Source organism: Zootoca vivipara, chromosome 1 (genome assembly GCF_963506605.1).
Source record: "Zootoca vivipara chromosome 1, rZooViv1.1, whole genome shotgun sequence".
NCBI classification, from domain to species: domain Eukaryota; kingdom Metazoa; phylum Chordata; class Lepidosauria; order Squamata; family Lacertidae; genus Zootoca; species Zootoca vivipara.
In genome coordinates this window covers 35,461,325-35,488,094 of record NC_083276.1, presented here as the reverse complement: position 1 = coordinate 35,488,094, position 26,770 = coordinate 35,461,325, and the positions used below count along the sequence as shown (strand labels likewise).

General features: G+C 44.8%; 1 protein-coding gene across 3 annotated transcripts in view; it reads right to left on the bottom strand.

Annotated features, from left to right (window-relative positions):
• Nucleotides 1–2,020: 2,020 nt before the first annotated feature.
• The window catches only part of PRKD1 (protein kinase D1), a 103,778-nt gene continuing 79,028 nt past the window's right edge, over nt 2,021–26,770 (bottom strand). For 2 of the 3 annotated variants that reach the window (XM_035110208.2, XM_060273148.1), the window contains 10 exons: nt 25,204–25,281; nt 17,438–17,717; nt 16,709–16,761; nt 15,686–15,758; nt 13,875–13,981; nt 12,562–12,723; nt 8,783–8,881; nt 6,765–7,032; nt 5,165–5,250; nt 2,021–4,108 (listed from right to left, as the gene is read on the bottom strand). In XM_035110208.2, the coding sequence (XP_034966099.2) occupies nt 3,890–4,108; nt 5,165–5,250; nt 6,765–7,032; nt 8,783–8,881; nt 12,562–12,723; nt 13,875–13,981; nt 15,686–15,758; nt 16,709–16,761; nt 17,438–17,717; nt 25,204–25,281 (1,425 nt within the window). In that variant the 3' untranslated portion in view covers nt 2,021–3,889. The remainder of the gene's footprint in view (nt 4,109–5,164; nt 5,251–6,764; nt 7,033–8,782; nt 8,882–12,561; nt 12,724–13,874; nt 13,982–15,685; nt 15,759–16,708; nt 16,762–17,437; nt 17,718–25,203; nt 25,282–26,770) is intronic. The other variant, XR_009557396.1, reaches the window with a different exon arrangement.

Below are 26,770 nucleotides of genomic sequence, written 5' to 3'. Positions count from 1 at the left end.
CTTAGGACCTAAGCCTGAACTGAAGTTCATTGAATCATAGAATTGTAGAGGGTCATCCAGCTGCTGCCCCCATTTTTAAGGATAGCTTTGTAGGGTGGTACAAGTGGCAGCAGGGGTGAGGAACATGTAACTTTCATGAACTTCCTTCAGTTAACTTAATTTAGGATCCAGGCCTATGCATTTTAATCTATTTTTGAATGAGTCAAACAAAACAAGGTTGCTGCTTTCCACTAGGTACTCATCAATTTACATTGGCATTGTATGGAGATGGAATTCAACATCTTTCAGTCATTCCATCTGCACAAACATTGTAGCTTGCCAGATGGAATGATCCCCCATCTCCTTCCACCATGTGCCACCACGAGGTTTCTCCCAACCCCCCAGAGTCAATTTTAGGGGACATGTTGGGTGGGGGGTGCCGTAGGGACGCGGGTGGCACTGTGGGTTAAACCACAGAGCCTAGGGCTTGCCGATCAGAAGGTCAGCGGTTCGAATCCCCGTGACAGGGTGAGCTCCTGTTGCTTGGTCCCAGCTCCTGCCAACCTAGCAGTTCGAAATCACGTAAAATTGCAAGTAGGTAAATAGGTACCGCTCCAAGCGGGAAGGTAAATGGCATTTCCGTGCACTGCTCTGGTTTGCCAGAAGCGGCTTTGTCATGCTGGCCACATAATCTGGAAGCTGTATGCTGGCTCCCTGGGCCAACAACGCGAGATGAGCACCGCAACCCCAGAGTCGGTCACGACTGGACCTAATGGTCAGGGGTCCCTTTTCCCTTTACCCTTTAGGGGGGGGTAGAAGCTCCACTGTGCAAGTGGAAGTCATCGCTCGGGGTTTTCACTGACAGGGCCGGTTAGGTGACTCCTGTCTGGAAGTATCACCTATATTGACCACTGTCACAATATGCATTCATAGGCACACCATTAATTGTACACGATCCATCAAGGACTCTCTCAAAAGGCATACATATGAATGACAACATGATTGCTCCTAAAGATTACTAATGTAAAATCAATTGTTTCACTGATGTGCAAAGTACTTGAGCATTACTGGGTGACTTCATGAAAATTCAATTTTATTCCTATGTACTGTAAGGTTGCATCTTTCTTTGGTTATACCTAACACTTCTTTGTAAACATTCCATTTGTCAATGGCCATCTGCCACTGACTCTTCTTCCCTTTATATGCAGATTTTCAAACCTGAAAGCAAATTTAAAAAGTGTAGATGAATTTCTTCCCCCAAAAGTAGCTGCTAAAAATGACTGTTATTGGTCCCTGTAAGTTCACACATGAAGCTGAGATAAACCCAGGTATACAACTGAGTGTACACTCAGCTGAAGTCAATGCTGGCTCCTTGCCATGTAAGTTTGATGCAGGTATTTGCAAGCAAAAAAACCTATTGCAGTCAACACATTTTAGGTGTAAGCTTAAAACTTACCAAGTGGGAATCAACTAAGTTTTACTCAGGGTAGCCACACTGAAATCAATGGCTCTGACATAAGTCACAGTAATTAATTTCAGTCTTCCAGTAGCACCTTAGATACCAACTAAGTTTGTCAGTGTACACGAAAGCTCACACCAATGACAAACTTAGTTGGTATCTAAGGTGCTACTGGAAGGAAATTTTTTATTTTGTTTCGACTACGGCAGACCAACACGGCTACCTACCTGTAACCTTTTAGATAAGACACCTAAAACTATTGTGGGTGAAATTGCCTTAAGCATATTGGTTTGACATCCTATAACTTAATGTACTCACTTATGTTTATAGTTTTAGGTACCGCTATGCTGAGGACTCATATTTCTTTTCCATTCCTGACCACTTACCCTTATCCAGCCCCATCTCTCTGTTTTGCCAGCATTTCCTGGATATCTCATCCATCAGCAAATTAGAGACATAGGTTTTTCATCCCAACCCTGCTCCTTCCAGCACATCTAAGCCAAACATTAACTCCCTCTCTTCCAGAGCATCACATGTAATTTTGCACATCACACTCTATACTCTCGTGTCACTGACATATGGCTGGTTGTCATGCCGAGCCACTCATAACTATATCTACCCTTTTAAAACTTTTGATGCATAAGGCACACCTGTCATTTAGACTCCAGCAACTTCCCCCTTGCTAGTTTTCCATCCAATCCTTCTCCTAATCACCTGTATGTTCACAGCAACTGTGTTCATATTACCTTTCTCACCTTCCCTATTAAATCTCTGCATGGATTCTCTGGCTGCTTTTCATATTTCAGTCACCATCACTATCACCTGCTGGTGGGGTAAGGAAAGAGACAGCCCTCACCATACCTGTGCACAACATTATAGGATAAGCATGAAGTGCCAGGTAAACCCAGACCTCAATTTCTGTATGTACACTACCTTAGGATGAGAGTAGCTATGTCTTTAAATGGCTATAAATAGAGGGTGGCTATCCTCATGTTGTGACTGTGGGCCTCCCCTAAGCATCTGGTTGGAACAGAATGTTGGACTTTGGAGGCTTTTGGTCTGATCCAGCAGGTCTCCTCTTATTGTACTTTTTTTCTTCATCCCACGGAAGTTTCAGAACTATATAGTAAACATTTCAATGGATTCAACAATGGCATGTGGCGCCACAATAAAACTGCTAGCACACTTGCAGTGCGGACCACGTGTTGAGATTCCTGCATTGCCCTTTTTGGCACCTGCTTAAAACATTTTTGTTTCTGCAAGCCTACTCGGATATGTATTATAATCTCTTCTGCTTACTGTTGATTTTAATTATCTTTCGAACGATTTTAATTCTAACTGGGGTTTTTTATCCATAATGTGTTGGCTTTGGAAACCGTTTAGAGGTTTCATTACAATCATGTGTCACATAAATTTTGTGAAATAAAATAAATAAATATGCTGCTTGAGCTCCTTGGAAGAAAGGTAGAATATAAAATTAAGGAAATAAATGATAACTATTTTTGCGGAGTGAAACACCTTTACAGTCACAATAACGTAATGCTTTGAAAAGGATTAATTATTCTTATTTGACAGAACCTCAAGCTTGACAAGTCTTTGGACTGGTAAAGTAATTTAATATTTATTTATTTTTTAAAAAAGTATTTTTCAGCAGAATTTTATTCAAAACATACACAAAGGCAACATATTGTTCAGCTTCTAAATGTATATGTTACAGCAGCATGTTATAAGAACAAGCAGGGGCTGCAATTTACATTACTAAGGCATTTAGGCTTAAAGAAAGGTTGCACCATGACTGGTTGGGGGCATCCATATAAATGTCTGAAATGCTAGGGCATCTCACCTGCAAATTTACAATGCTGTGTGCTGCTTTTACATATATATATATATATTTAAAAATTGCTTCCTTGCATCAGTATCTCAATATATTGTTCCACAGCAAAAAAACAAAACAAATCAGAAACAGATATTCCCCAACCCCATCAAAAACGTTAAAAGTTGTTCACAGAACAGCAGTAGTAATCTACTCTTCAAGAGTTTGCAAACAAGTACAATACTAATTTCATGATCCACACAAAACCACAGATCCACCTGGAAATGCTTCATGGTACCCAACAAAGTTATGAGTAAGAGGAAACACTTGTCTGAGAAGGCACAGTGGAAACAGGTTTGAATGCTCCGAGTACAACAGGAATCATCCACAACAACAGGTTGAGTGTTTCTGGGAACTTTTTTGTTAATATAACACAGTTGCTTACACAAAATGGGGTGTGTGTGTGGATGCTTCTGTTGATTTGTCTTGGCAACTCCCATACATCAATGGTGGTAACAGAGTAACAGCTTTGTTCCCATCTGACAGAAAATAATGGCAGTTCTGCTAAGCAAATGTTAAACATGACCGTATGTATTTATTAGTTCCACAGTGTTTTGACAGATTACAAGGGCTGCAATCTAAAGGATGCTGACACGCTCACTGAGGGCTTTCATCTCTGCTTCCTCTGGCTCAGGGTTTTCATTGTGGTTAGCACTTGGGCTGATAAGGTGTGTTGGATACTGCAAGCCATTTTCTCCGGCATACTGTTCCCACCGTGAATCATCACTCTCATGGGTGATATAACGCTCGCCTATTTTAGATTCGAGCTCACGCAAGTCTAGCCAGGTTTGGTAATCCTGTAGGGAGAAAAACAATATGCTTAAATTAATATCTGAAAAGCAGTCTTACAGATAATACTATGGGTGCCTGTTTCCCCATAATTCTGTTAAAATTTAAAAGATGCAGCACATGTTACTTTCATAGCATCTTTTGTGAAACTGTTGGATATGAGAACACATCAACATGTCTAGGTTCACTGGAAAGTATTTTTGAAAAGCTACGTTCCAGAACCAGGCCCAGAGGTTCATGGGGTCTTTTCCTTGAAATTTTACATGTATAATTTATCGAAAGTATAATAAAAAAATTCCTTCAGTAGCACCTTAAAGACCAACTAAGTTTATATTTTGGTATGAGCTTTCGTGTGCATGCACACTTCTTCAGATACACATACTTTTATCGAAAGTATGTTCACCACACCTTTCTGCTTTCAAGACAATGAAATGACAATAAATCAATAAAGACAAAAATAACTCAACAGGGTGAAAACAAAAAGCAAGAGCAGCACCACGCAACAATTAAGAAACAGGTTAAATCATTATAATACAGGAATTTTTAAAATAACATTTGTTTGGGTGACCAGGGCGAACTTAGCCAACTGCTTCCTCCACACACTCCTTATGCGTCAAGATTAGCAGAGGAAAACTCTGATGATTGAGCATGTGGTCAACCACTGAGCTATGAACTTGGCCAGCATAAAGATGCTGTATACTAATGATAGGAAACCTGTGGTCTTCTATATATTGTTGAATTCCAACTCCCATCAGCCCCAACCAGCATAGCCAGGGATGATGGGAGTTGTAGTCAGTCAGCATTTAGAGAGCTATGGGCTCCCAATCCCTACTATATGCATTATGCCTGTGGAGGGAAAACATTTTAATGTTACAGCCTGGCTCCCAGCGCCTCACCTAGCAAAGTGGGCACACTTTCCCACAGTCTCCAGATGGGCCTGTAATATTTAGCCTCCATCGAGGTAACTGTGCTGAAGTTTTGGAGTTGCTGTGGTCAACTTTTTGTCTGTGTTTGGTATATCTTCACTACAAACAAGGTGAAAGGCATGAAATTTACAGCATTACCTGTAGCCATGGGTGGCTTAACGTCTTGTCCACACTATACCGCTTTCTCATTTTCACTTGCAGCAAATTATTTATGAGATCAATAGCTGGAGAAAAAACATAATTTCAGAAGACATCACTCTCAAATACCTCTTCAAATCTCATACGGTTCAGAGGCAGTGACAGAACTAATAAATTGCGAGACAGAACTAATAAATCTGTTTATGACAGCCATGCAGGTTGATTTAGCTTGGTTTTTTAAAAAATAAAGAAGTAAGTAACCCAAGAAAATCCTTAATAAAATTAATTTGAAAAAGGAATAAAATAAAGAAGTAAAAACAACTTTTTTCCCAAGTTACTACCTCACACAGCTATAATGTTCACAACTCCCAAACTTGCTAATCAAGCATCCACCACTGAAAATAGTAAACAGCTTTGTACCGAGTTAAAACATTAGTCAGTGTAGCCTAGCAATCATACATTTTGTTCTCCACCTTATAACGAATAATATTGCCATGCATTGGGAGAGATGAAACCGAAGATATAAAGTGAATAGATCTCCATTCCAATTTTCGAAAGGTTTCTCTCCAAGAATAATGCATTATTACTTCAAAAGCCCTAGATAACTTTGAACCTGGTTACCTGAAAGACTGTCTTATCCATTATGAACCTGTCTGTGTATTAAGATCTCTAGGAGAGGTTCTCCTTGCCAATATAATGTGACTGGCAGGGACACGGGAGAGTGCTTTTTAGTGGCTGCATTCATGCTCAGGAACTCTCTTCTCAGAGAGGCTCAGTCAAACTGCAGAGACCTTCCCTTCTGTTCTGTTCCTCTGCTGCAATATTATCTAGCTTTTAGCATACACCTGGCTGGGTTTAAATACACACACACACACACACACACACACACACACACACACACACTTTTGCAATTGTACATACTTGACCCTTACAATATTTCTCAGAGGCCCTTCTCTAAGTGCTCCATCATATATAAAGTAAGGTTGGTAAGAGACAGGGCCATTTGCGTAACTGGTCCCTGATTATGAAACAGCCTAGCGAGATCCTTTGCCTTTTCACTCAGACCTTTTAAACAATCTATGTTTAACAGTTTGGGCTTCACAGATTAATTTTTGGTTACACTTTTCTAATTTTTATGGTTTTTCTTGATTTACAATGTATTGTATTGGTGCATATTTATTTATTTATTGCTTTAAGAGCTACCCAGAGAACTCCTGTTATTGAGCATCTATATGAACACAGTAAAGAAATGAGCAAGCGAGTTTTAGAAAGTGATTTTATTGGGTGGTATTCCGTTTTAGTAATTCTCAGAATGTCTTACTCAGACCCGACCCCTTGAAGTTAATGGACATGACTCACTAAGGTTCTTTTCTTTCAACTGGTCTACCTTGAGGAGGAATTAAATGAATATTTTAATTGTATTTCTAATCATTTTTTAAATGGTGGTTAGCTGCTTTGGGCAGCTAGTGTGAAAAGATGAAATCTATATTTTCTATAAAAAATAAGTAAATCATAGAATCATAGGGTTGGAAGAGACCACAAGGGTCATCCAGTCCAACCCCCAAATATGTATGTACTAGAATTAAAAAAAATAAAATACCTTCATGTGAGATTTCCTTCCAGGGGTTCGGTGGGTACATAAAAGCAGCATTCTGGATTTGATCATGAATGTCCTCATCTTCATTGAATGGAAAGGTGCCACTAAGGCTGACATAGATAATAACCCCCACAGACCACATATCTAATGATCTATTGTACCCTTTGTTTCTCAGGACTTCAGGAGCAAGATAGGCTGGCGTACCCACAACTGAACGTCTGAATGATTTCTCTCCAATGATCCGTGCAAAACCAAAGTCGCAAAGTTTCACCTGTTTGGTATAAAGCCATTATAATAAAATTTGCATTTTATTTTTTTTATTCTGATGGTTTCAAAGAAACAATGTGCAAGTCAACACAGTGCTTGTGTTATCATTATCTATAAGTCAATTTAGCATGTGCTAAAGCTGTTTCTCCCCCACAAAACTGAGCAAGGAATGTTTCAAGCAGACAGCAGTCTTTCCAAAAGGCCTATCGTTATTATCAAGTAAAACCGTATGTAGTACAGTAATACCTCGGGTTACGAACGCGATCCATTCCGGATCGCAGTTCGTAACCCGAATAGTTCGTAAACCGAACGGGACGCGACGCGCCATTTTGCACATGCGCAAAGCGCACGCACGTGCCGCTTCTGCGCATGCACACACGGAAACACTTCCGGGGGTGCGCAGTTCGTAACCCGAACTGTTTGCAAACCAAGGTGTTCGTAACCCGAGGTATGACTGTACATAGTGCCTTGCAGTGTATTCAAAAAGGACAGAACCAGTCCCCACAGTTTGTGGATACAATAGAGAAGGGGTAAGAGAAGTGTGTTAGCAAATGTATGGGCCTCAACATTTACCTTGTAACTGCATTTAAAAAATAAAATAAAATCCAATCTCTTTCTAAGCTGCCCTGTGCTCCTTCAGTTTCAGTTTATGCTTTGGGTTCTGTGTCGCTTTGTGTAAACTGAAGCTGCGTTCTTCATTCCAAAACTAAAAGCAGCTTTTCACCACTTTGAGCCAACTGGATTACATTTACGAGCACGGGAACACCTCCCAAAATGAAGACAAATAGGTTCAGGGGCTTTTTATGGGGGCAAATGAAAGGGATTGACTTTCCTCCATAATCCATAGTAGTTTCATATTTTTGAGAGGTTTTCTCTTACTTACTTTAAACAATTAGAGGATTGAGCTTTTAACTTTAAAAAAAAAATCCCCCACTGCTGTACTTTAAGAAAAAAACAACTTTGAGCTCTTCAGTGCTCCATAGGCAATACTTTGGACAGCCTCAATACTTGCAAAGCACACGGACCAAGTGAAACTTAGAGATACAAGATATAGTGAAGTACAAAAACAGAGCGGCTTGACTAAATCAAGCCATTTCAACTATTTATCAAACTTAAAAAGAACAAAGAACAAATATTTTAGTAATAATAATGTGAGTTTGAGGGGGGAGGTAGGCTGTATTGCCTGAGTCCCTTCTAATTCCTGGTTCCAACATGGATCCAACTGCCGCAATAGCCAGACAAGTTTCTTGAAAATGGTCCCTAAGCATGGGTTGCTAAGGTAACAAAGGAAGTGGCTCTGTGCCAGACGACAATGGGTGCCCCCCTCCCTCAACTGTCTGATTATTAGAAAGAAATATCCAGAGTTGAGGGGTGTGAGCTAGAAGCTAGCAGCAGGCTGGGCAGCTGAGAGACAGAGCCATGCCTGCTTTTGGCTGGAATCCAAGACTATGGATTCCTGCTTTTGGCTGGAATCCAAGACTATGGCCATGGGAGAAGCAAGATCCTTTTGGGGTGTTAATGCTGTGAGTCTCTCCATTGCAGGCTCAGCTTGTACACATGTGTAAATAAACCATATATCCTAAAGATGCCACTGTGTCTGCTGTCCCTTATTCCAAGGGAACCAAACCCCAGGTAATCGCCTGGACCCCTGGAGTCTCTTACCACATAGAGATTGGGGTGGCATTCAACAATCATTTGGCTTTATCTAAAGGAAGTGTATGTTACCTGGACAATGTGAATTTATTTCTACTTGCCTGTGGGAAAGGATCAGCAGATGCCAGCAATACATTTTCAGGTTTGAGATCACAATGAACAATGTTTTTAAAATGAAGATGTCTCAAAGCAACCAGGATCTATAAAGAAACGAACCAGCCATGTTGTAACATAGTTTGCTCAATATTTACTTCTGTTTCAATGTTTTTCCCAGAGACGAGATGAAAAGTAGCAAGCACAAACAAGCTCAAGCACAACAGCTTAATTCATGTGATTTTATGCTCTTATTCCAAGCTGTGTAAACAAACAGGAATATAAAGCACAATTTTAAAGGCATCCTCAAGTAGCAATACTTCCTACTATTATTACAAAGCATTATTTTAGCAGCGCGTACAGCTGTGCTCTTATTAGTTAGTGATCAGCAGTTGGGGTACAGACAACTCTAGAAACTTAAAGGCTGGTACTATCTATTATAGCAGATCGAAAGCATGTCAAAGTGGAAGTAGATAAATAGGCACCGCTACAGCGGGAAGGTAAACGGCGTTTCCATGTGCTGCTCTGGTTTGCCAGAAGCGGCTTTGTCATGCTGGCCACATGACCTGGAAGCAGTATGCCGGCTCCCTCGGCCAATAATGCGAGATGAGCGCCGCAACCCCAGAGTCGGTCACAACTGCACCTAATGGTCAGGGGTCCCTTTACCTTTACCTTACTATCTATTATAATGGGAGCAAAGTTTTAATCTGGAAGATGGGGGTGGGGTGGGGGTGGAAAAACATTTGGGAGGCACTCACAACTCCCCAGAGTCATCCCGTGTTTGGGGGAGGAGAGAATGCTGTCTATAATGTAGGGCAGGCATCCCCAAACTTCGGCCCTCCAGGTGTTTTGGACTACAGTTCCCATCTTCCCTGGCCACTGGTCCTGTTAGCTAGGGATCATGGGAGTTGTAGGCCAAAACATCTGGAGGGCCGCAGTTTGGGGATGCCTGATGTAGGGTTACCAGACGTCCCCGTTTCCCGGGGACAGTCCATGGATTTGCGAATAAGCCCCCGGACAAATTCCATCCCCGGAAAGTCCCCGGATTTCATCTAATGTCCCTGGGCAATGCAGCATGGCATTCTCAGGAGCCCGGAGCAGTTGGCTCTGGCTGGCAACAGGAGCTGCTTGGAAGTCCCCATATGATGGCGGTGCAGGGGCTCCAAGATGCAGCTTCCGGGCTGCCTCCACCTTCCCTGACCCCAGCAGCTAAGCTGTGAAGGGAGGCTTCAAGCTGCCTATCAGAGCTTGTATGCAAGCAGGAGGGGACAGGGATCTCTCTTTTTTAAAAAATAAATAAATTTTTATTCGTTTTTCATAAACATAATAACATTAGTTCAAGTTTACATATAATCCAGACTATTTGACTTCCTTCCATCAAGTGGTAACTTCTGTCAATCCTAATTCGTATTTTCTATTTACATCAGATTCATAACATTGTAGAGGTTATGTTACTACCCCATATGCTCTCATACCCATGTAATTACCCTTAGCATATTCTATGAATTTACTCCATTCAGCTTGGAACTTCGCGTCATCCAAATCGCGTACTCTGTGTGTTAATTTGGCTAATTCCATAATTTGCCACTCAATAATAGATGGTATTTCATTTGTTTTCCATTTCTGGGCAATAAGAATCCTAGCCGCCACTGTGGCGTACATAAAAAACCTTAGGTCAGATTTTGGAATTTCTTTATCAACCAATCCCAACAAAAAAGCCTCTGGCTTCTTCGGGAACGTAAGTTTCAAAATTCTTTTTAGTTCATTATAAACCAAATCCCAAAATTGTTTTATCCTATCACACCCCCACCACATGTGGAAGAATTCCCCCACCGATGTTCTGCATTTCCAACACCATTTGTTTTGGTTCTTGTACATCTTGGATAATTTTGCTGGCGTTAGATACCAGCGGTATACAAGCTTCATAACATTTTCCTTTAATACAGTGCAAGCTGTAAAATTTATGTTTTGTTTCCACAATTTTGACCACATATCGGATGGGATATTGTGCCCGAAATCTCTGGCCCATTTAATCATAGAATCCTTAACAACCTCATCCATAGTGTACCAATCTAAGAGTAAATTATACATCTTAGATAACAGTTTTTGATTGTTGCCCAATAACTCAATTTGGAATCTGGATTTCTTTTCTTCAAAGCCAATTTCTTTTTTGGGGGACAGGGATCTCTCAGTTAGGTAATGGGAAGCCTCCCTTCCCAGCTGAGGGATCCCTGCCCCCTCCTGCTAGCACGCAAGTAAGAATGGGATTGGGGCTGCTCCGATGGGAAGGGAGGCATCGCGCTGCCCAAGCCTCACCGCCGACACTCTCGGCCCTCCTTCTCCACCTTCCCTGCCTGACCCACCACGCACCGCTTCCCCACCACCACCACCGAAAAACCAAAAACTCAGGGGCTTCCCAGGCTCATGGAGAAAGGAGCTAGAAGCCTCGGATGAAGGGGAAATGTGGCGGTTGAGGTCAAGGCAGCGGCCTCCCCTCTGCCACTGCCATCGCTGCATCATCAATGTCACAAACGTGTAGTATTTCTTTATTTATTTATTCAAAGTGCCCCTGGATTCATTGAAAAAAATCTGGTAACTTTACATAATATAAACTTAATTCTAAGAGGTCTTTGAATGCCACTATCTAAATCAGAACTAGGGGCTGAATGCCAGTTATATATATATATATATATATATATATATATATATATATATATATATATATATATATTATATACCAGGCATGTCCAACAAGTAGATTGTGATCTACCAGTAGAGATCACTGGACATCTGTGGTAGATCACTGGCTCCCCCCAAAGAAGCTCAACAAGTTTGACTCCCCTAAAAGAAGCTCAACACTTTTGCCCTGCACCCCTCAAAAATGGGCGTTCCTCCTTCCTAAAAAAAGCTCAACAATTTTGACCTGAATTGCCAGTTTTTAACTCTGTGAGTAGATCACAGTCTCTTGGGAGTTGGCCACCCCTGATATATACACATTACATATTGCACACCAAACCATACTAGCTTGCATATGGCTGCAAACCAGGTGGGAATATTTATGGATTAAAAAGAACAAACTGAGGCAATGTAACCATCAGTCGTATCTGCACTTATTGGGCACCCAAGTTCTGAGCACTAGCACAGCTTCTTTGAACCCATAGGAATGGTCTCCCAAATGTTTTGCTGGCTAACTTGGTTAAGGACCCCTGCCTGTGTCAGAGATGGAGAGGAGATGGGTCCATCTCTCAGGTGTGGTACTTGGAAGCCTATGCTACATGCAAGCTACATGCTACCCCAACATGCAAGAAGGATTTGGCATAGGCTTCCAAGTACCACACCTGAGAGACGCACTATAGATCATGATTTGTGGTTACCATTGTACATTAAGCTCAGACCAATACAGTCAAACATGTAACAACTAGTTTTCATCAGAGAGAAGATACAGAGAAAGGCACAGCACCCAGTCAACTTGATAAAGCCATACTAGCAATGGAAAAGGAAGTTACCCTAATTAGACTTTACCCACTCTGGACAGCTCTCACTCTTTAAACCTTCACCCACATTGTGACCTGCTATCCATTTCAAGGGTATAGAATCATAGACCTGTAGTGTTGGAAGGCATTACAAGGGTCATCTAGTCCAACCCCCTGCAATACAGGAATCTTTTGCCCAACGTGGAGCTCAAACCCACAGCCCTGAGATTAAGAGTCTCATGCTGTGCTGTCTGAGCTATGAAGTGAATATCATAGAAAAAGAAAACATCTGACACCTCTTAATGGGCTCTTACCTGCGTAATTAAAAACTTTGTGATTCGCTCTGGCAACCTCCCTTTTTCACTTGACAAGATCATCTCCAGCATGTCTCCATGGAGCTTCTCCATAACAACAAACACTCTTTCTGGTGTCTCGAACATGCATTCCAAATTTACAACCCCCAGGTGATGCAGATTCTATGATCAAAGAAAAACACTATTTGAATGAGCCCTATTTGTTTAGGTCCAATGACAAGGCTCAGGAAACATTAGGTAATGACATAGCCATTCATTTTTCAAGCCCTTTGGCACCAGCATAAAAGTATAAACAGCCAGAATTAAGCCACCAATGATTTGCTATGCAAAGTTTAACAAGACAGCCCAAATGTGCTTAGAAACTGTCAAAAATATGCATTGTCATCGATAACATTTTAAACTTCTATATGGAAATGAGACCTTGTCCAAATTGATTTCTTTCAAAGTATCAGAATGGAGCCATGTTATCCTCAGGTTACTTCCAGTACTCTGCTCTTGGATCTTAAAAGCAACCCCACACCTTGCATATCAACCTTGCATCATCAACATTCCATGCCCACCAAGTGTGCTCAGTCCTTGTTAAGTGATTTTGGGAGGTTTCTCCATTAGGTTTTTGTTTGGAGGACATCTCAACCTGCTGATATCTCCCCCTCGTGTTATATATGGATTGGCGCTCAGAGAATGAGTCCCCTATTGATATACAGTAAGTCTGCAACTTATGTGTTCCAGGTATAGAGCCTAAAGGCAAAATTGTGTATAGTCAAAATACGATGGGTTCAATGGTGGGTGAGATGCCAAAGTCATTTCCCCCAGAATCTCACCCGCTTCCCACCCACTTTTGAATCTCTTAAAAGATTTTTGCCACGTGTGTAAACCTGAATGCACACAAGTTAAATGTGCGTATGTTGTAGGCTTACAGTATATGAAGCAAAACTTTGGAATGCAGCCCAAATTCAACTCATAGCACAAGAAATTGGGCTGACAATGCTTTATTTTTGTTACCACATGTGCAGAGACAGACAACAGGATCTCATAACAGCCACTGGGTAATTGTGCTAGATTATCTCAAAAGCAAATTTATTTCTGACTATGCAGATTAGCAAACTGCTGAAATTTTTGGTGCAAAGTTTCTATATTTAATGCAGATTAGACATTATTTCAGAAAGAGACAACACTTGAAAACTTCATCTGTAGTTCCAATGCTTAATGAGGTGCATAGATTTCTACTGCCGAATCCTGTTCTCAAAGAGTTTTATTGCCCTGCTCTAAATTAAATACATACAGGATATAATTGGTAATTAAATAAAAGATACCTGTAAAATTGCAACCTCATTACGAAGTTGGCTTTCTTGCTTAGTTGGAAATCTCAGTTTGTCAATGATTTTAATTGCTACATCTCTTCCTGTTTTGCGATGTTTTCCTGTTTGATGAAAAATATGCCAATTAACATGATCAGCTCTGAGAAGCGTCACCTTTCCAGAACTCAAGTATTTTTTGTGTGTTTTATACAAAACCTAACTGTCAAGGTATCCTCTGAGACAAGAATGCTCTAAACCATTCAGACGTCTTTCTTTAATTTCATGAAATTGTTAAGACAGATTTCGAGGCAAAGATGGACCCGTATATTTCCTCTTATAGGTAAAAATCAAGGAGGCCAATTTTAGAAGGAAAAATTGTGCAAGGGGAAAGGGTGAAAAGCCCATTTTCCTTCCCCTACCCCACCCTAGTCTTTTGCATTAGTATGCACCCTCAAGCCTTGCCTTTAATAAGAAGGAATATGAAAAGCTTGTGTGACATTCACATCTAGTTTGGCCCATATATTTGGTATGTAATCCAGCACCACTAAATAAATAGGCATTATTTATAGTACAAAGCACCCTGTGTCCACAGGACTCCCATCATGTCATAGGAGGGAAAGTTCTGGAACATAGGTAAGCAAACTAAGGCCCAGGGGCCGGATCCGGCCCAATCACCTTCTAAATCCAGCCCGCATACGGTCTGGGAATCAGCGTTTTTTACAGGAGTAGAATGTGTCCTTTTATTTAAAATGCATCTCTGGGTTACTATGTGGGGCATAGGAATTCGTTCATTCCCCCCCCCAAATATAGTCCAGCCCCCCACAAGGCCTGAGGGATAGTGGACCGGCCCCCTGCTGAAAAAGTTTGCTGACCCCTGGTCTGGAAGAATACAGGACACCTTTTCCAGAAATCCATCTGTGTACATTTTTCAACTTTCAAATTCCCAAAATGAGGGGTGCTGAAAAGTTGTCACATGACTTGGGGACTCAAAATATATTCTGGTTAAATTAATATAATTTAGTTTTACATGGCAAATAATGACATAAAATATAGACTCTTTACGTTGTTGTGGAATTTCCAATAATTTTAAACTTGTCTTCTTTTTAAAAAATGTAAAACATCTGTGTGAAATTGCATAAAATCATTAAAAATGATTGTCAAGTATGGTGCATTAATATTATTTTTTATTATTTATATATTATGCATATTTTGTATTAAATTGCATGTTACAATTACATGCACACATATATAATTTACTAATGTTGTGTTGTAACTGTATTTGCTTCTTTCAAAGGTTGAGAAATTTTATCAGTGTGTTAAAAATTACTTTTCCATCAGTGCTGCTACTACTATCCTAACCAGTGGGAGTTGACCTACAATGACTTCTTAAACAAGAGAATAGGACTGGGGACGTTCACGCATATGAGCAACCTAATTGGAACTGGCAGAGACTTGTTGCCAGTTTCTCACTGAAGAAATTGGCAAAAATTAAGTTTCACCCCCTTAGATGGCATGCCCTCATGCGGTAGCCCTGTCAACAGCTGTGGCACTGCTGCTTACATAGGCAACGCATTGGCCAGCCTTCTGCAGCCCTCTTGCCACCACCTTGGTCAACCTCTTGCAAAGCTGATCTCAATTGCAATGATCTGGAAAACTTGAATGAAGTTGTAGAGTTTGTGTAGCATTTCAGACACACCTGAGTAGCCATACTAACCATGTTCCATGGGTCTTACTCCCAGGTAAGTGGGATTAGGATTGGAGCTTACTTTGTCCAATGATTTCAGACAACTTTCTCTGAGTATGACTTAGTGGGATACCAGTCTTACCTCCATAAACAATTCCAAACTGTCCTGACCCCAGCACCTCATCTGGAAAGATTTGGTATACTGTACTGATATCCTGTTAGTACAAAGATATTGCATGTTAAACACGATGAGTATGGAATAAAGTCAATTCAGAAAATGATTGGACAGAAATGCTGCTGAATTCCATTCAAAATGCAGTTTGGTGGCACAAGTCGTGTTCTGATATGGACCTAACTGGAGTCTGGCTTCATTTTGGAATTATGTGCAATGACTTGTGGTCCTTCCTGAAGTGTATAAATGGACCCTGAATGTTTCTGCAGATGCGCAGTACATTCAAAGCTACTAGGCATCAACAAAAGTGAAGCAGCTACCAAATACCCATCACAGGTTCAGTAGCATTTAAGAACTCTGCATACTTTCTTCCCCACTCTAAAGAAACTTTGGGTTTATGAGTCTGTGAGGTGGGGAGAGGCGACTCTTCTAAAGGGCGCTAAACTCCATCACATTCCAATGATGCAAAGTAGTGTAGGCCCTAGGTTATTTGGAAGGTTCCCTGAATCAACTGAATTCCAAAAAGGAAGTTGGGATTTCAACTTAAGTCCAAGTAAATGGACTTGTGTGGTTAACGTAAGAGCCCACTGGCTCAGGCCAATCTAGTTGAGCATCTTGTTGTCACAGAGGCCAACCAGAAGCCTGAAAGCAGGAGTGAAACACAACAGCACTCTCCCCACTTGTGATTGTGCAACTGGAATTCAGTGGAAAACATAATACAACCGTTTCACATGGTTCTAATCTCAGACCACTTACATTGGCATAATCTTTCTGTGGTGCTACAAAAGAGGAATATAAATTGACCCCCCAAGATTTTGGCCTTTTTTTAAAAAAAAGAAACAAAAAATCAAAGCTGCTGTAAAAATCATTTCTCCAATGGCTACTTTTTTGCCCTCTCTAAATAAAATGCCCAATTAAGACATCCTCTTAAAGTTTTCCAAACAGATCAAGCTGAGTTCTATCACATCTGTAACAAACACTGAGGAAACTTACCACATTTTCTTGGACCTGGCAATTTGACACCGAGATACTGATGGATATATTTCCTAGAAAGAAAATGTATGGAAATTACTTCTGCTGTGAATGCACAGAATGCTATGAATCCACCACTGGAGCCCTCCTCGGTGTGGTAGAGGAAAGCCCCACTGCCACCACCATGACCCTCACAGTATTATGGCAGTGGTGGGCTCAGGGATGAGGTGTGTTGGAGGAAGAAACCTCTTCTTCTAGAATGAGCCTCCCCTCCTGGATAATGATGTATGTGATATACACTTATTATTAAATTGATGCTGTTATATAGCAGAGGTGTAACATTCCCGGACCTAACCACACCATCCATTGGGAATTTTTTTTGGTTCTGAAGTAATACTGCCTGATCTGTGATTCCACAGCAATATGTCAACAGCCTTTCACAGCTCCTGCAAAGGTCTGGGGACTGAGGGGTGGGATTCACCCCTACACTGATCTTGTGAGAAATTAATATGTATAACCATCATGATATCCAGATATCAGAGTTCGTGTTAAACCTCCTTGGAAACCATATGCTGGATAATAACAGTGTAAGTGAAAGGCTGATGTCCCTAGCTGCTTACCTTAGAATAATGTATACACCAAAGTGTCCAAGTAAAATTGCACAACATAATCATACTGCCAACAAAGAGGGACTAGTCCACATGGTTTTGTCCAGTGGCTTATTTCAAAGAAGAAAATTAATTAGCTTACGGTGCAGACTTGGTCCTGAACCAGTGGGTGCCCCTTTGGAGATAACAGGCATGAGGGCATGCTGGATTGCCATCTCCCACATCCTTGCAACATCTAGGCCACAACCACTTGTGAGAACATTGTTATTAGCTGGAGGGCTTGGCAGGTTTTCTACATTTTCCCCGACGTAGTAGACTACATTTGCCGTGGTTATTTCAAAGCAATGGGGAATAGCTTCCTGTGGCATTAAATTGAAGTTTTTTGCAGGTTCCAGAGATAAAATCTCAGACAATGGAATTTCCTGCGAAAAATGATAATGGCGATTAATTTTGAAAACACTTTCTCATGAACAAAGAGTACTTCAAACATCTTCTTGATTACAGTTTCTGAGACTGCTGTTGCAAGTCTCATCGCCAGGTTTGGGGATTCATGCTTTTCTGATGGCTCCCTGGGCTGACAATTACAATAAGTTGACAGAGAGGGAGAAAGTGAAAGGAGGAAAACTGCTGCCCCCAGGGCTGCTTGACAGGGAAGGGAAGGGAAAGGTGCTTGAGGAGGTAGGGGTGGCAAGGAGGGATTTTGTGGGCGAAGAGGGCTGGTGTGGACAAAACTGCAAAATTTTCAGAACATGGTCCAAGGCAGGATTGGAATCTGATCCAAGACAGACAAGAATCTGCAGGTTTTAAAACCCCTAATTTTTGTTTTTGAGCCTCGTGTGGGTGAACTTTATCAGTATTTTTAGTTTGCAAGTAACAGCAGTGCTATCCCATCCCCACTTTCTTCCTACCACTTTCACAAACCCCAGAAATCAATGTAACTAGGTGTCAGAGGGCTTGGTGTGGCTACTCTAGAGTAACGACTCCAGCATGGTCTTTTAAGGCTTTTATTAAGTGCTGATTATTTACAGTGTTCAGAGCAATAAAAATGCATCCTTAAGGTGAGGTGTCTGAACTCCCGAATGGCGATTGGCGCGTTTTCTTCCAGCACCACAACTTTGGCAGACCCAACCTCTTCCCCCTACGTTTGCGTCGCAATTCGGGAGTTGGGGGGATTGGCCTCCCCCCCGTGCGTCCAACTTCCTGTCCCACCTGAGGCATGGGCTCCGCAACCCTGCCTGAGCCTCGGACACCACTTCCTGACTCTCCGCTGGAGGCAGAGCTCTCCTTACTCTCTCCAGCGCTTGGTGATGGGCTGGAACTTAAGATGGGAGGGACTTCCCTGTATCCCTTGTCCCTCACATCCACCCCCCTCCCAGGCTCCTCTCTCCCCCTCCCTAGTGGCTCTCTGCTTGCTGGGGACGAGTGAAATCCCAAGAAGTCAGTGGCATCCGAGCCTGTGGGTGTGAAAATTTCCCCCCAATCCTGCGATCTCTCTCCTTCCCCCTGAGAAGACGGAAATCCCAAGAAGTCAGTGGCATCAGAGCTGGTGGGAGTAAAAATGTTCTGCCAGTCCTCTCCTGCCTCTGACGTCGTCGACCTCGGTGAAACCCACACCTCTTCTTCCGTGTCCTCAAATTCCGCTTCCCATCTCCATGGGGAGCTGCTGCCTGCTATCCCTTCCTCCTGCTCCTCCCCCTCTCCCTCCCTTTCCATGTGCCAGGGCTTGGGCCTGTGGGGGAACAGGGCGTGGAACTCTTCCACTAAAAATTCCTCAGGTACTTCCGTGGCCGGTATCCACTCATTGTGGGATGGCGGAGTGTCCTCCCATGCTATCAGGTACTCCAGCCCTCTCACCCCTCTCCTTGAGTCTAAAATCTCAGTTGCCTCATTGAGCTGTCGGGCGTTTCCCGTCTCCCCCCCTCCCTCTGGAGGTTGATCGCTGTCCCTGAACCTGGTACTTTCCCTGTACGGCGACAGCAGTGATCTATGAAACACTGGGTGCACTCTCATGTCCTCCGGCAGTGCTAGCCTGAAGGCTACCGGGTTGACCTGTTGCGTGACCGTGAAGGGGCCCAGCCTCCTGGGTGCTAACTTTTTGCATCGCCCCCTGGTGGGAAGACCTTCCGAGGATAACCAAACCTTGTCCCCCACCCTGATGACCTCTCCCGGCCGCCTGTGGCGATCTGCCCCTTTCTTGTACGCTTCCTTGGCCCTCTCCAAGTGTTCTCTGAGCTGCTGGTGCACCGTCTCCAGGTCCTCTGCCCAATCCTCTGCCTGTGGGCCCTCTTCCTCCTCCTCCCCCTCCCTCTCCGGGAAAGATCTGAGGTCGCGCCCGTAGTTGGCCTTAAAGGGCGACACCCCTGTGGAGACGTGCACCGCATTGTTGTAGGCAAATTCTGCTAGTGGCAGGCGATCCACCCAGTCCGTTTGCCTCTGGCTGACGTAACATCTCAGGTACTGCTGCAGAATGGCGTTGACCCGCTCCGCCTGTCCATTGGTCTGCGGGTGCCGAGCCGTCGACAAGCTGACCTCCACCTGCAGGAGGTTCATTAGCCGTCGCCAGAACCTGGAAACAAATTGGCGGCCACGATCCGAAATAACTCTTAAAGGCAATCCATGCAGTCGGAATACGTGGTCCACAAACAGTTTGGCCGTCTCTTCTGCCGAGACCGCCCTGGCACACGGTATAAAGTGGCACATTTTGGACATGAGGTCCACCACCACCAACACTGCGGTCTTGCCCCTGGACGACGGCAGGTCTGTGATGAAGTCCATGGACACTACTTCCCACGGCCTGTGCGGTGTGGCTAATGGCTCCAGCAAACCTGCTGGTGGCGCTCTGACCACCTTTGCTCGCTGGCAGGTGTCACATCCCCTGACATAATCCCGAACATCCTCCCGCACCCCTGGCCACCAGAAGTGTCTCATGACTAGGTGAGTGGTTTTGTCCCTTCCGAAATGACCCGCCGTTGGGTTGTCGTGCATCTGCTTGAGAACCTTACCTCTCAGCTGTTTGGTTGGGAGGTACAGGGCTCCCCTGTAAAAAAGCAAACCCCTCCTTTCCTCAAAGTCTTTGGCCTGCTCCCTCCCCCCTCTCAGGTCTCTGAAGATGCGGGTGGCAAATTCATCCGCTGCCGTCAGTGCTGTGAGTTCTGCCTCGCTCACCACTGCTGCACCGCATGACCATGCAGATGGGGGGAAAACGTGCCTGGGTGCTGGTGGCAACTCCTCCTCCATGTACTCTGGCTTGCGGGAGAGGGCATCCGCCCTGACGTTCTGCTCCCCTGGGATGTAGTGGATGGAGAAGTTGAAGTTCGAGAAGAACTCTGCCCACCGTATCTGCCGCTGGTTGAGCACCCTGGCCGTTCTCCAGAACTCCAGGTTCTTGTGGTCTGTGCACACCTGGATGGGGTGCTTGGCGCCCACCAGGAAGTGTCGCCAGTGCTGGAACGCAGCGTGGATCGCGAGAAGTTCCCTATCAAACACTGTGTAGTTGCGTTCAGGCTGGGTCAGCTTCCTGGAGAAGAAGGCACAGGGTCTCCACTCTCTGTTGGCGTCCAGTTGCAACAGAATCGCTCCCACAGCTTTATCAGAAGCATCTGTCTCCAGGCGTAGGGGCGCATCCTGCACCACGTGGAACAGGTGTTGGTCTGAAGCGAATACCCTCTTGAGGCTTTCGAACGCTGCTTGTGCCTCTGGTGTCCACCTGAACTTCTGCTTGCCTCTCAGGCAGTCGGTGATGGGAGCCGTGACCCGAGAGAAGTTCTTGATGAACTTCCTGTAGAAGTTAGCGAAGCCTAGTAGGCGTTGGGCATCTTTGCGCGTCCTGGGGCTGTGCCAGTCCAGGATGGTCTGCACCTTGTCCTTGTCCATCGCCAGCCCCTTGTCTGACAGCTTGTAGCCCAGGAAGTCCACCTCCTTGGTGTGAAACTTGCACTTCTCCAGCTTCACATACAGGTGGTTGTCCTTCAGGCGCTGCAACACCTCCCTGACATCCTTCACATGCTGCACTGGGTCATTGGAATAGATAAGGATGTCATCCAGAAAGACCAAGCAGTTCTTGAAGAGGAGGGACCCCAGGACGTGGTGCATGAAGGCCTGGAAGCAGGCTGAGCCCCCTTGCAACCCGAAGGGCATCACCAGATATTCAAAAGAGCCCAGAGGCGTGAACATCGTGGTTTTCCATTCATCGCCCTCCCGGATCCTGATCAAGTTGTACGCCCCTCTTAGGTCTAGCTTGGTGAAAATCTTGCCCCTGCGTGCCGCTGTCAGAAGATCATCCACTCTGGGCATGGGGAAAGCCACTGGTTCTGTCACCGAATTCAGCCGTCTAAAATCCACCACCAGACGGCGCTGTTGCGTGTCTTTCTTGTCCACCCAGAAGACCGGGCTGCCCCCTGCTGCCTTGCTTTCTCTGATGAACCCCCGCTTGAGGTTCTTGTCGATGAAAGCGCGCAGATCCTCCAGTTCCTGGTCTGACATGGCGTACAGCTTGGCTGGGGGTATCGTTGCCCCAGGCACCAGGTTGATCTGGCAGTCAAAAGGCCTGTGTGGAGGTAGGTGGTCGGACTCCGCTTCGCTGAAGACCTCCTGCAGGTCCCAGTACGGCTTGGGTATCGCCTCACCCCCTTTGACGTGCATGGTGGCCACCGTGGCTATCGGAGGCCCCTCCCCTGGTTGGTGCTGCATGCAATGTTCCAGACAAAAGTCCGACCCAAACGTGATGCATCTCTGGTGCCAACTTATGGAGGGGTCGTGGCGCGCCAGCCAGCTCATTCCCAAAACGATGGGGGGATCTGAGATGGTCGTGACGTTGAAAGCCAGTGTCTCTGAGTGCCTTCCCACTGTCATTCTCATGGGGGGGGTTTGATGAGTGATGGCCCCTCCCAGCAACTCTCTGCCATCAATGGTGGCCACATGCAGGGGAAAATCCAGCTGCAGAAGTTGGATCTGGTGCTCTTCTGCAAAGTTTCTCGAGAAGAAGTTGGCTGAGGCACCACTGTCAATTAAGGCGAGGACTGTCAGGGGATAGCCATTTGGGAGCGTCAGCGTGACTTCTAGAACCACTCCTGCTCTGGGAGGGGTGGGCTGGCTCTGCTCCTCTCTGTGCGGGTGGGCGGGCTGGGGCTGTTCACTGCTGACTGTGCCTGGCTGCTGCCCCTTGTCTCCTGCAGCCAGGCTGTCTCGTTTCCCTGCTGTGGTGCTACGTCAGTGGGGGAAGGTACAACCGTTCCCGCCTTTCCTTGCCACTCTCTGCGATGAGGGCAGTCTCTGACGCGATGCCGGGGGGAGTTGCAGAGAAAGCAATTCCCGCCTCTTCCCTCCTTGCGTCTTGGCGCCGCCGGGGTTTGAAAAGCCCGCGCGCGCGCTCCCCCGATCTCCATCGGTTCCGGCTCTGGGTTTGGTCTGGGCGGGTCTGGGGGCGGTCCCTGGGGTGGGGTTTGGTGATGTGGTCTGTCCTGAGAGCGTGGGAACCAAGGTTTTGCTGCGCGCGTCGCTTGTTTGTCATACCATCTGGATTCCTGTCTCACCCCCACCGCTAGCGCCGCTTTGCTGAGCTGATCCATAGTCTGCGGTCTAGGACCTCTTGCCAGCTCATCCTTAACGTCTGCATGCAAACCCAGGTAGAAGGCTGATTTCACTGGCTCACTGTTCAGATCCCACCCCAGTTTGTGCACCAGCATGGTGAATTTCGCCCAGTAGTCCCTAACTGTCGATTTTCCTTGTGTTAAGTCATGAAGCTCCTGTTTAGTGGCCTCCATTTCACTGTCGCTAGCATACATTAATTTTAAAGCTTCTAGAAATAAAGTTGCGTTCTTCATGCAAGGATTTTTTTGCGCGATGAGCGGTCTTACCCATTCCTGGGCGGCCCCCGTCAAATGCTCTATGATAAAGTAGACTCTGTGCGCGTCATCTGGGAATTCTGCTGCATGCAATTCCAGCGCATAATTTATTTCTGTCTCGAATCCGAGGTACTCCCTCGGGTCTCCGCTGAACTTGGTGACTAGGCTCTGTCCCCTTCTCACTTGGACTAGCTGCGGCTGGGGCACCCCCCCACCTCTAGCGGCTTTCTCCTCTTCCAACTTTTTCTGTAGGTCCAAAACCATCACCCTTAGCTGTTTCTCAGTCTCCTCTTTTGTCCTCACCTGGTCCACCAGCTTGTTCAGCTCCTCCTGCGCCCCTCGCGCTTCCTCCTGAGCGGCATGCAATTGCTGCTGTGCGTGCGCTGTGAGGTTCTGTAGCTCCTGCTTCGCTGCTTCGGCCTCCAGCCTCCAATGCTCAGCCTCTTGAGCGCTCATCGCTGCACTCCAAAGTAGCCAAAAAAAGATTCGGGAGTTGCTGTCAGAGGGCTTGGTGTGGCTACTCTAGAGTAACGACTCCAGCATGGTCTTTTAAGGCTTTTATTAAGTGCTGATTATTTACAGTGTTCAGAGCAATAAAAATGCATCCTTAAGGTGAGGTGTCAGAACTCCCGAATGGCGATTGGCGCGTTTTCTTCCAGCACCACAACTTTGGCAGACCCAACCTCTTCCCCCTACGTTTGCGTCGCAATTCGGGAGTTGGGGGGATTGGCCTCCCCCCCGTGCGTCCAACTTCCTGTCCCACCTGAGGCATGGGCTCCGCAACCCTGCCTGAGCCTCGGACACCACTTCCTGACTCTCCGCTGGAGGCAGAGCTCTCCTTACTCTCTCCAGCGCTTGGTGATGGGCTGGAACTTAAGATGGGAGGGACTTCCCTGTATCCCTTGTCCCTCACACTAGGTATTAGAGATCCTAAGAAATTCATCTGGGTTGGGCCTGGCTATCAACTTTGGATATCACATAATGCTCGTTTAAAGAAAATGCAAGCTTTAAAATCCATTCTGGACAATAATTCCCCTCTTAAAGGCTGTAACTCCCCAACCTGCTAAGGGGAAGGGGGTGAGGACAAAAGTCCACTCTGATTGAGGACCCTTAGGAGAAGCTTAGTGGGCTGTTAGCCCCCATCCATGGTTTTCAGTCCTGTAGCCTCTCTTCTCTCTTTCTACAGCTCTTTTCACCAGCCAGGGAAATGAGCTTTAAATAAAGTGAGTGTGTGTGTGTGCATGTGATGTGCTGGTAGGATGGAAAGTGGTTGGCTGGGAGAGGTTAGTGGTTTATTTAGATCATTTCTATACAGCTCTATCTATTCACACACACACACACACACACACACACACACACACACACACACTAAGTAGTGTACAAGAAAATAAAGCAACAGGCAACTAAAATATTACAAAAATACACCGCTACATATTAAAATGTTACATAAATAGAAAACTATAATACAAACAAACTGTTATCAACATGCCTCCCCTCTCAGCCTCCTCGCTCTCCCCCAGGAGTCCACCCATCCTCCTTGGGCCCAAATAAACTCACAGCTCACCCACCAAAAATCTCACAAAGAGGAGGGCTGCTGAAAACTGCAGTCATCAATTCTGTCTCTCACTCTAGGCTTCTTTTTTATGAGCAGGCTCAAGGTGGATGCAGCTTCCTCAGGCTGCCCAGGGCTGTGTCTTATTCCGAAATCAGCTGCATTTTCCCAGGAACAGCAGGTTTGGTAAGTTTCCCAGGGGGGGGGGGGTCCCAAGGATGGAAAAAGGACACCAGCCACAGATTTTTCTCTGGTGTTTCTGTGCACACTCCTCCTCCACCACCACCAGCTGCTGGTTCATGGAGGCACTGGTGAATTTGGATTGGTTTAGGCACAAGTCAAGCTATGTATCTTTGGGAAACTGTTCAGCTGATTTCCAATTCAATCAGATGTGCATGCGTGGGTGGGTGTATGGTGCTCATCCATCTCTTTGAAATATTAAGAAACACAACATAAACTTTAATCATAGCTGCATTCTGGAATACACTATATAAAACCAGAACCCAATTTTACCTTGTAGTATTTGCTTTCAGTGTCATTTTGAAACAGTGTAATACATTTGCTGTCTAATCTCCAGTAGTGACGTTTCCTCTGTGTAGAAATAAAAACAATTTAAAATAATTTAAGAAAATCTGAAGAAACAATGAAATAAAATTAAATGAGATAATGCAACTTGAAGATTGTCAGGAATGACAAAGAGAAACCAATTCCATTTTTAATGCAGAGAAATACTCAGTTGTATTGTTTTAAACTTATCCAAAAGTAATAGGTGTTTTTAAAAACCTTCCCCCTCCCTGTTGTTCCCTGAAGACTGCATTTTCTTCTATGTAAGTTTCATCAGAGATGTATATTTGGCTTCCCCCGGAAATATCTACATACAGCGTGCCCTCACGTGAGTTTCAGAATGTTACCAGTAGCAACAGTTAGCATTCTACAGTACATTAATTGACCATATACAGACTGACTCTAACAGGTGATCGTTAAGATTACCTAGATATGTATTTACCAGGCAGTAATGGAAGTTATGCTATGTTGCAGCTGTAAAAAATGGGCAATTATGTTTCCACTAGAGTTAAAGTTTAGTTGTGGGTAAGAAAATGTAATTGGAAGCTTGTGTTTAGTTGGAAGCTGGATAATTTGTGTGACTCTCTCTCCCTCTGTGGACACTGGCATACTTACAAAGCTGACTGAGAAAAGAATAGTGAGAGCCTGCAAGCCTATTCAGTATAGGCCTTCCTTTCATTTATACCCATTCTGACAAAAAAGTGATCAACCTGTCAGGGCCGGCTCTAGGTAGAGTCCTGGTGGCGCAGGGCACTGGGCCGGCAGGCGGGGCGCTGCGCGACGAAGCCGCGTGGAAGCCGTGCTGCGCGCTGTGAGGGCGGGGGCGCCGGAGCGATCTCCGCACCTCAGCGCCAGGGCGCCCGACCTGCTCGAGACTGCCCTGCAACCTGTGCACCACAGTTAGATAGAATGATCAAGAACGGGGAAAGGACTTTGTTGGAGTCTAAATCAGGGGTCCCTGAACTAAGGCCCAATCACCTTCTAAATCCGGCCCATGGACGGTCTGGGAATCAGCATGTTTTTACATGAGTAGAATGTGTCCTTTTATCTAAAATGCATCTCTGGGTTATTTGTGGGGCATAGGAATTCATTCATATATTTTTTCAAAATATAGTCCGGCCCCCCACAAGGTCCGAGGGACAGTGGACTGGCCCCCTGCTGAAAAAGTTTGCTAACCTCTGGTCGAAATGCTCCTTCCCCCTTCATGCATAATAGCTGGCCTGCACTGTGAGAGCGCCTTAGGACTCCACCTGACTTTATTTGAGTTGTAAAGGCACCACTCTTGTCGGTGTCCCTCTCATGCAGCCCCAGGGCCTTGGAAGACATGGCCAATGTTTGCTGCCATGATGTGTCTCCTTCCTGTGCCAGCATTAACTGAGGCAATAATGTTATGGCAATGAGCCAAGGAGCATAGTCGACAGTCAGGACAATACTGAGCCAGATGGACCAATTGTGTGAATCTGTTATTATAAGGCAGTTTCCCATATAATTAGGGAATAAACCATAGTTCTGAAAA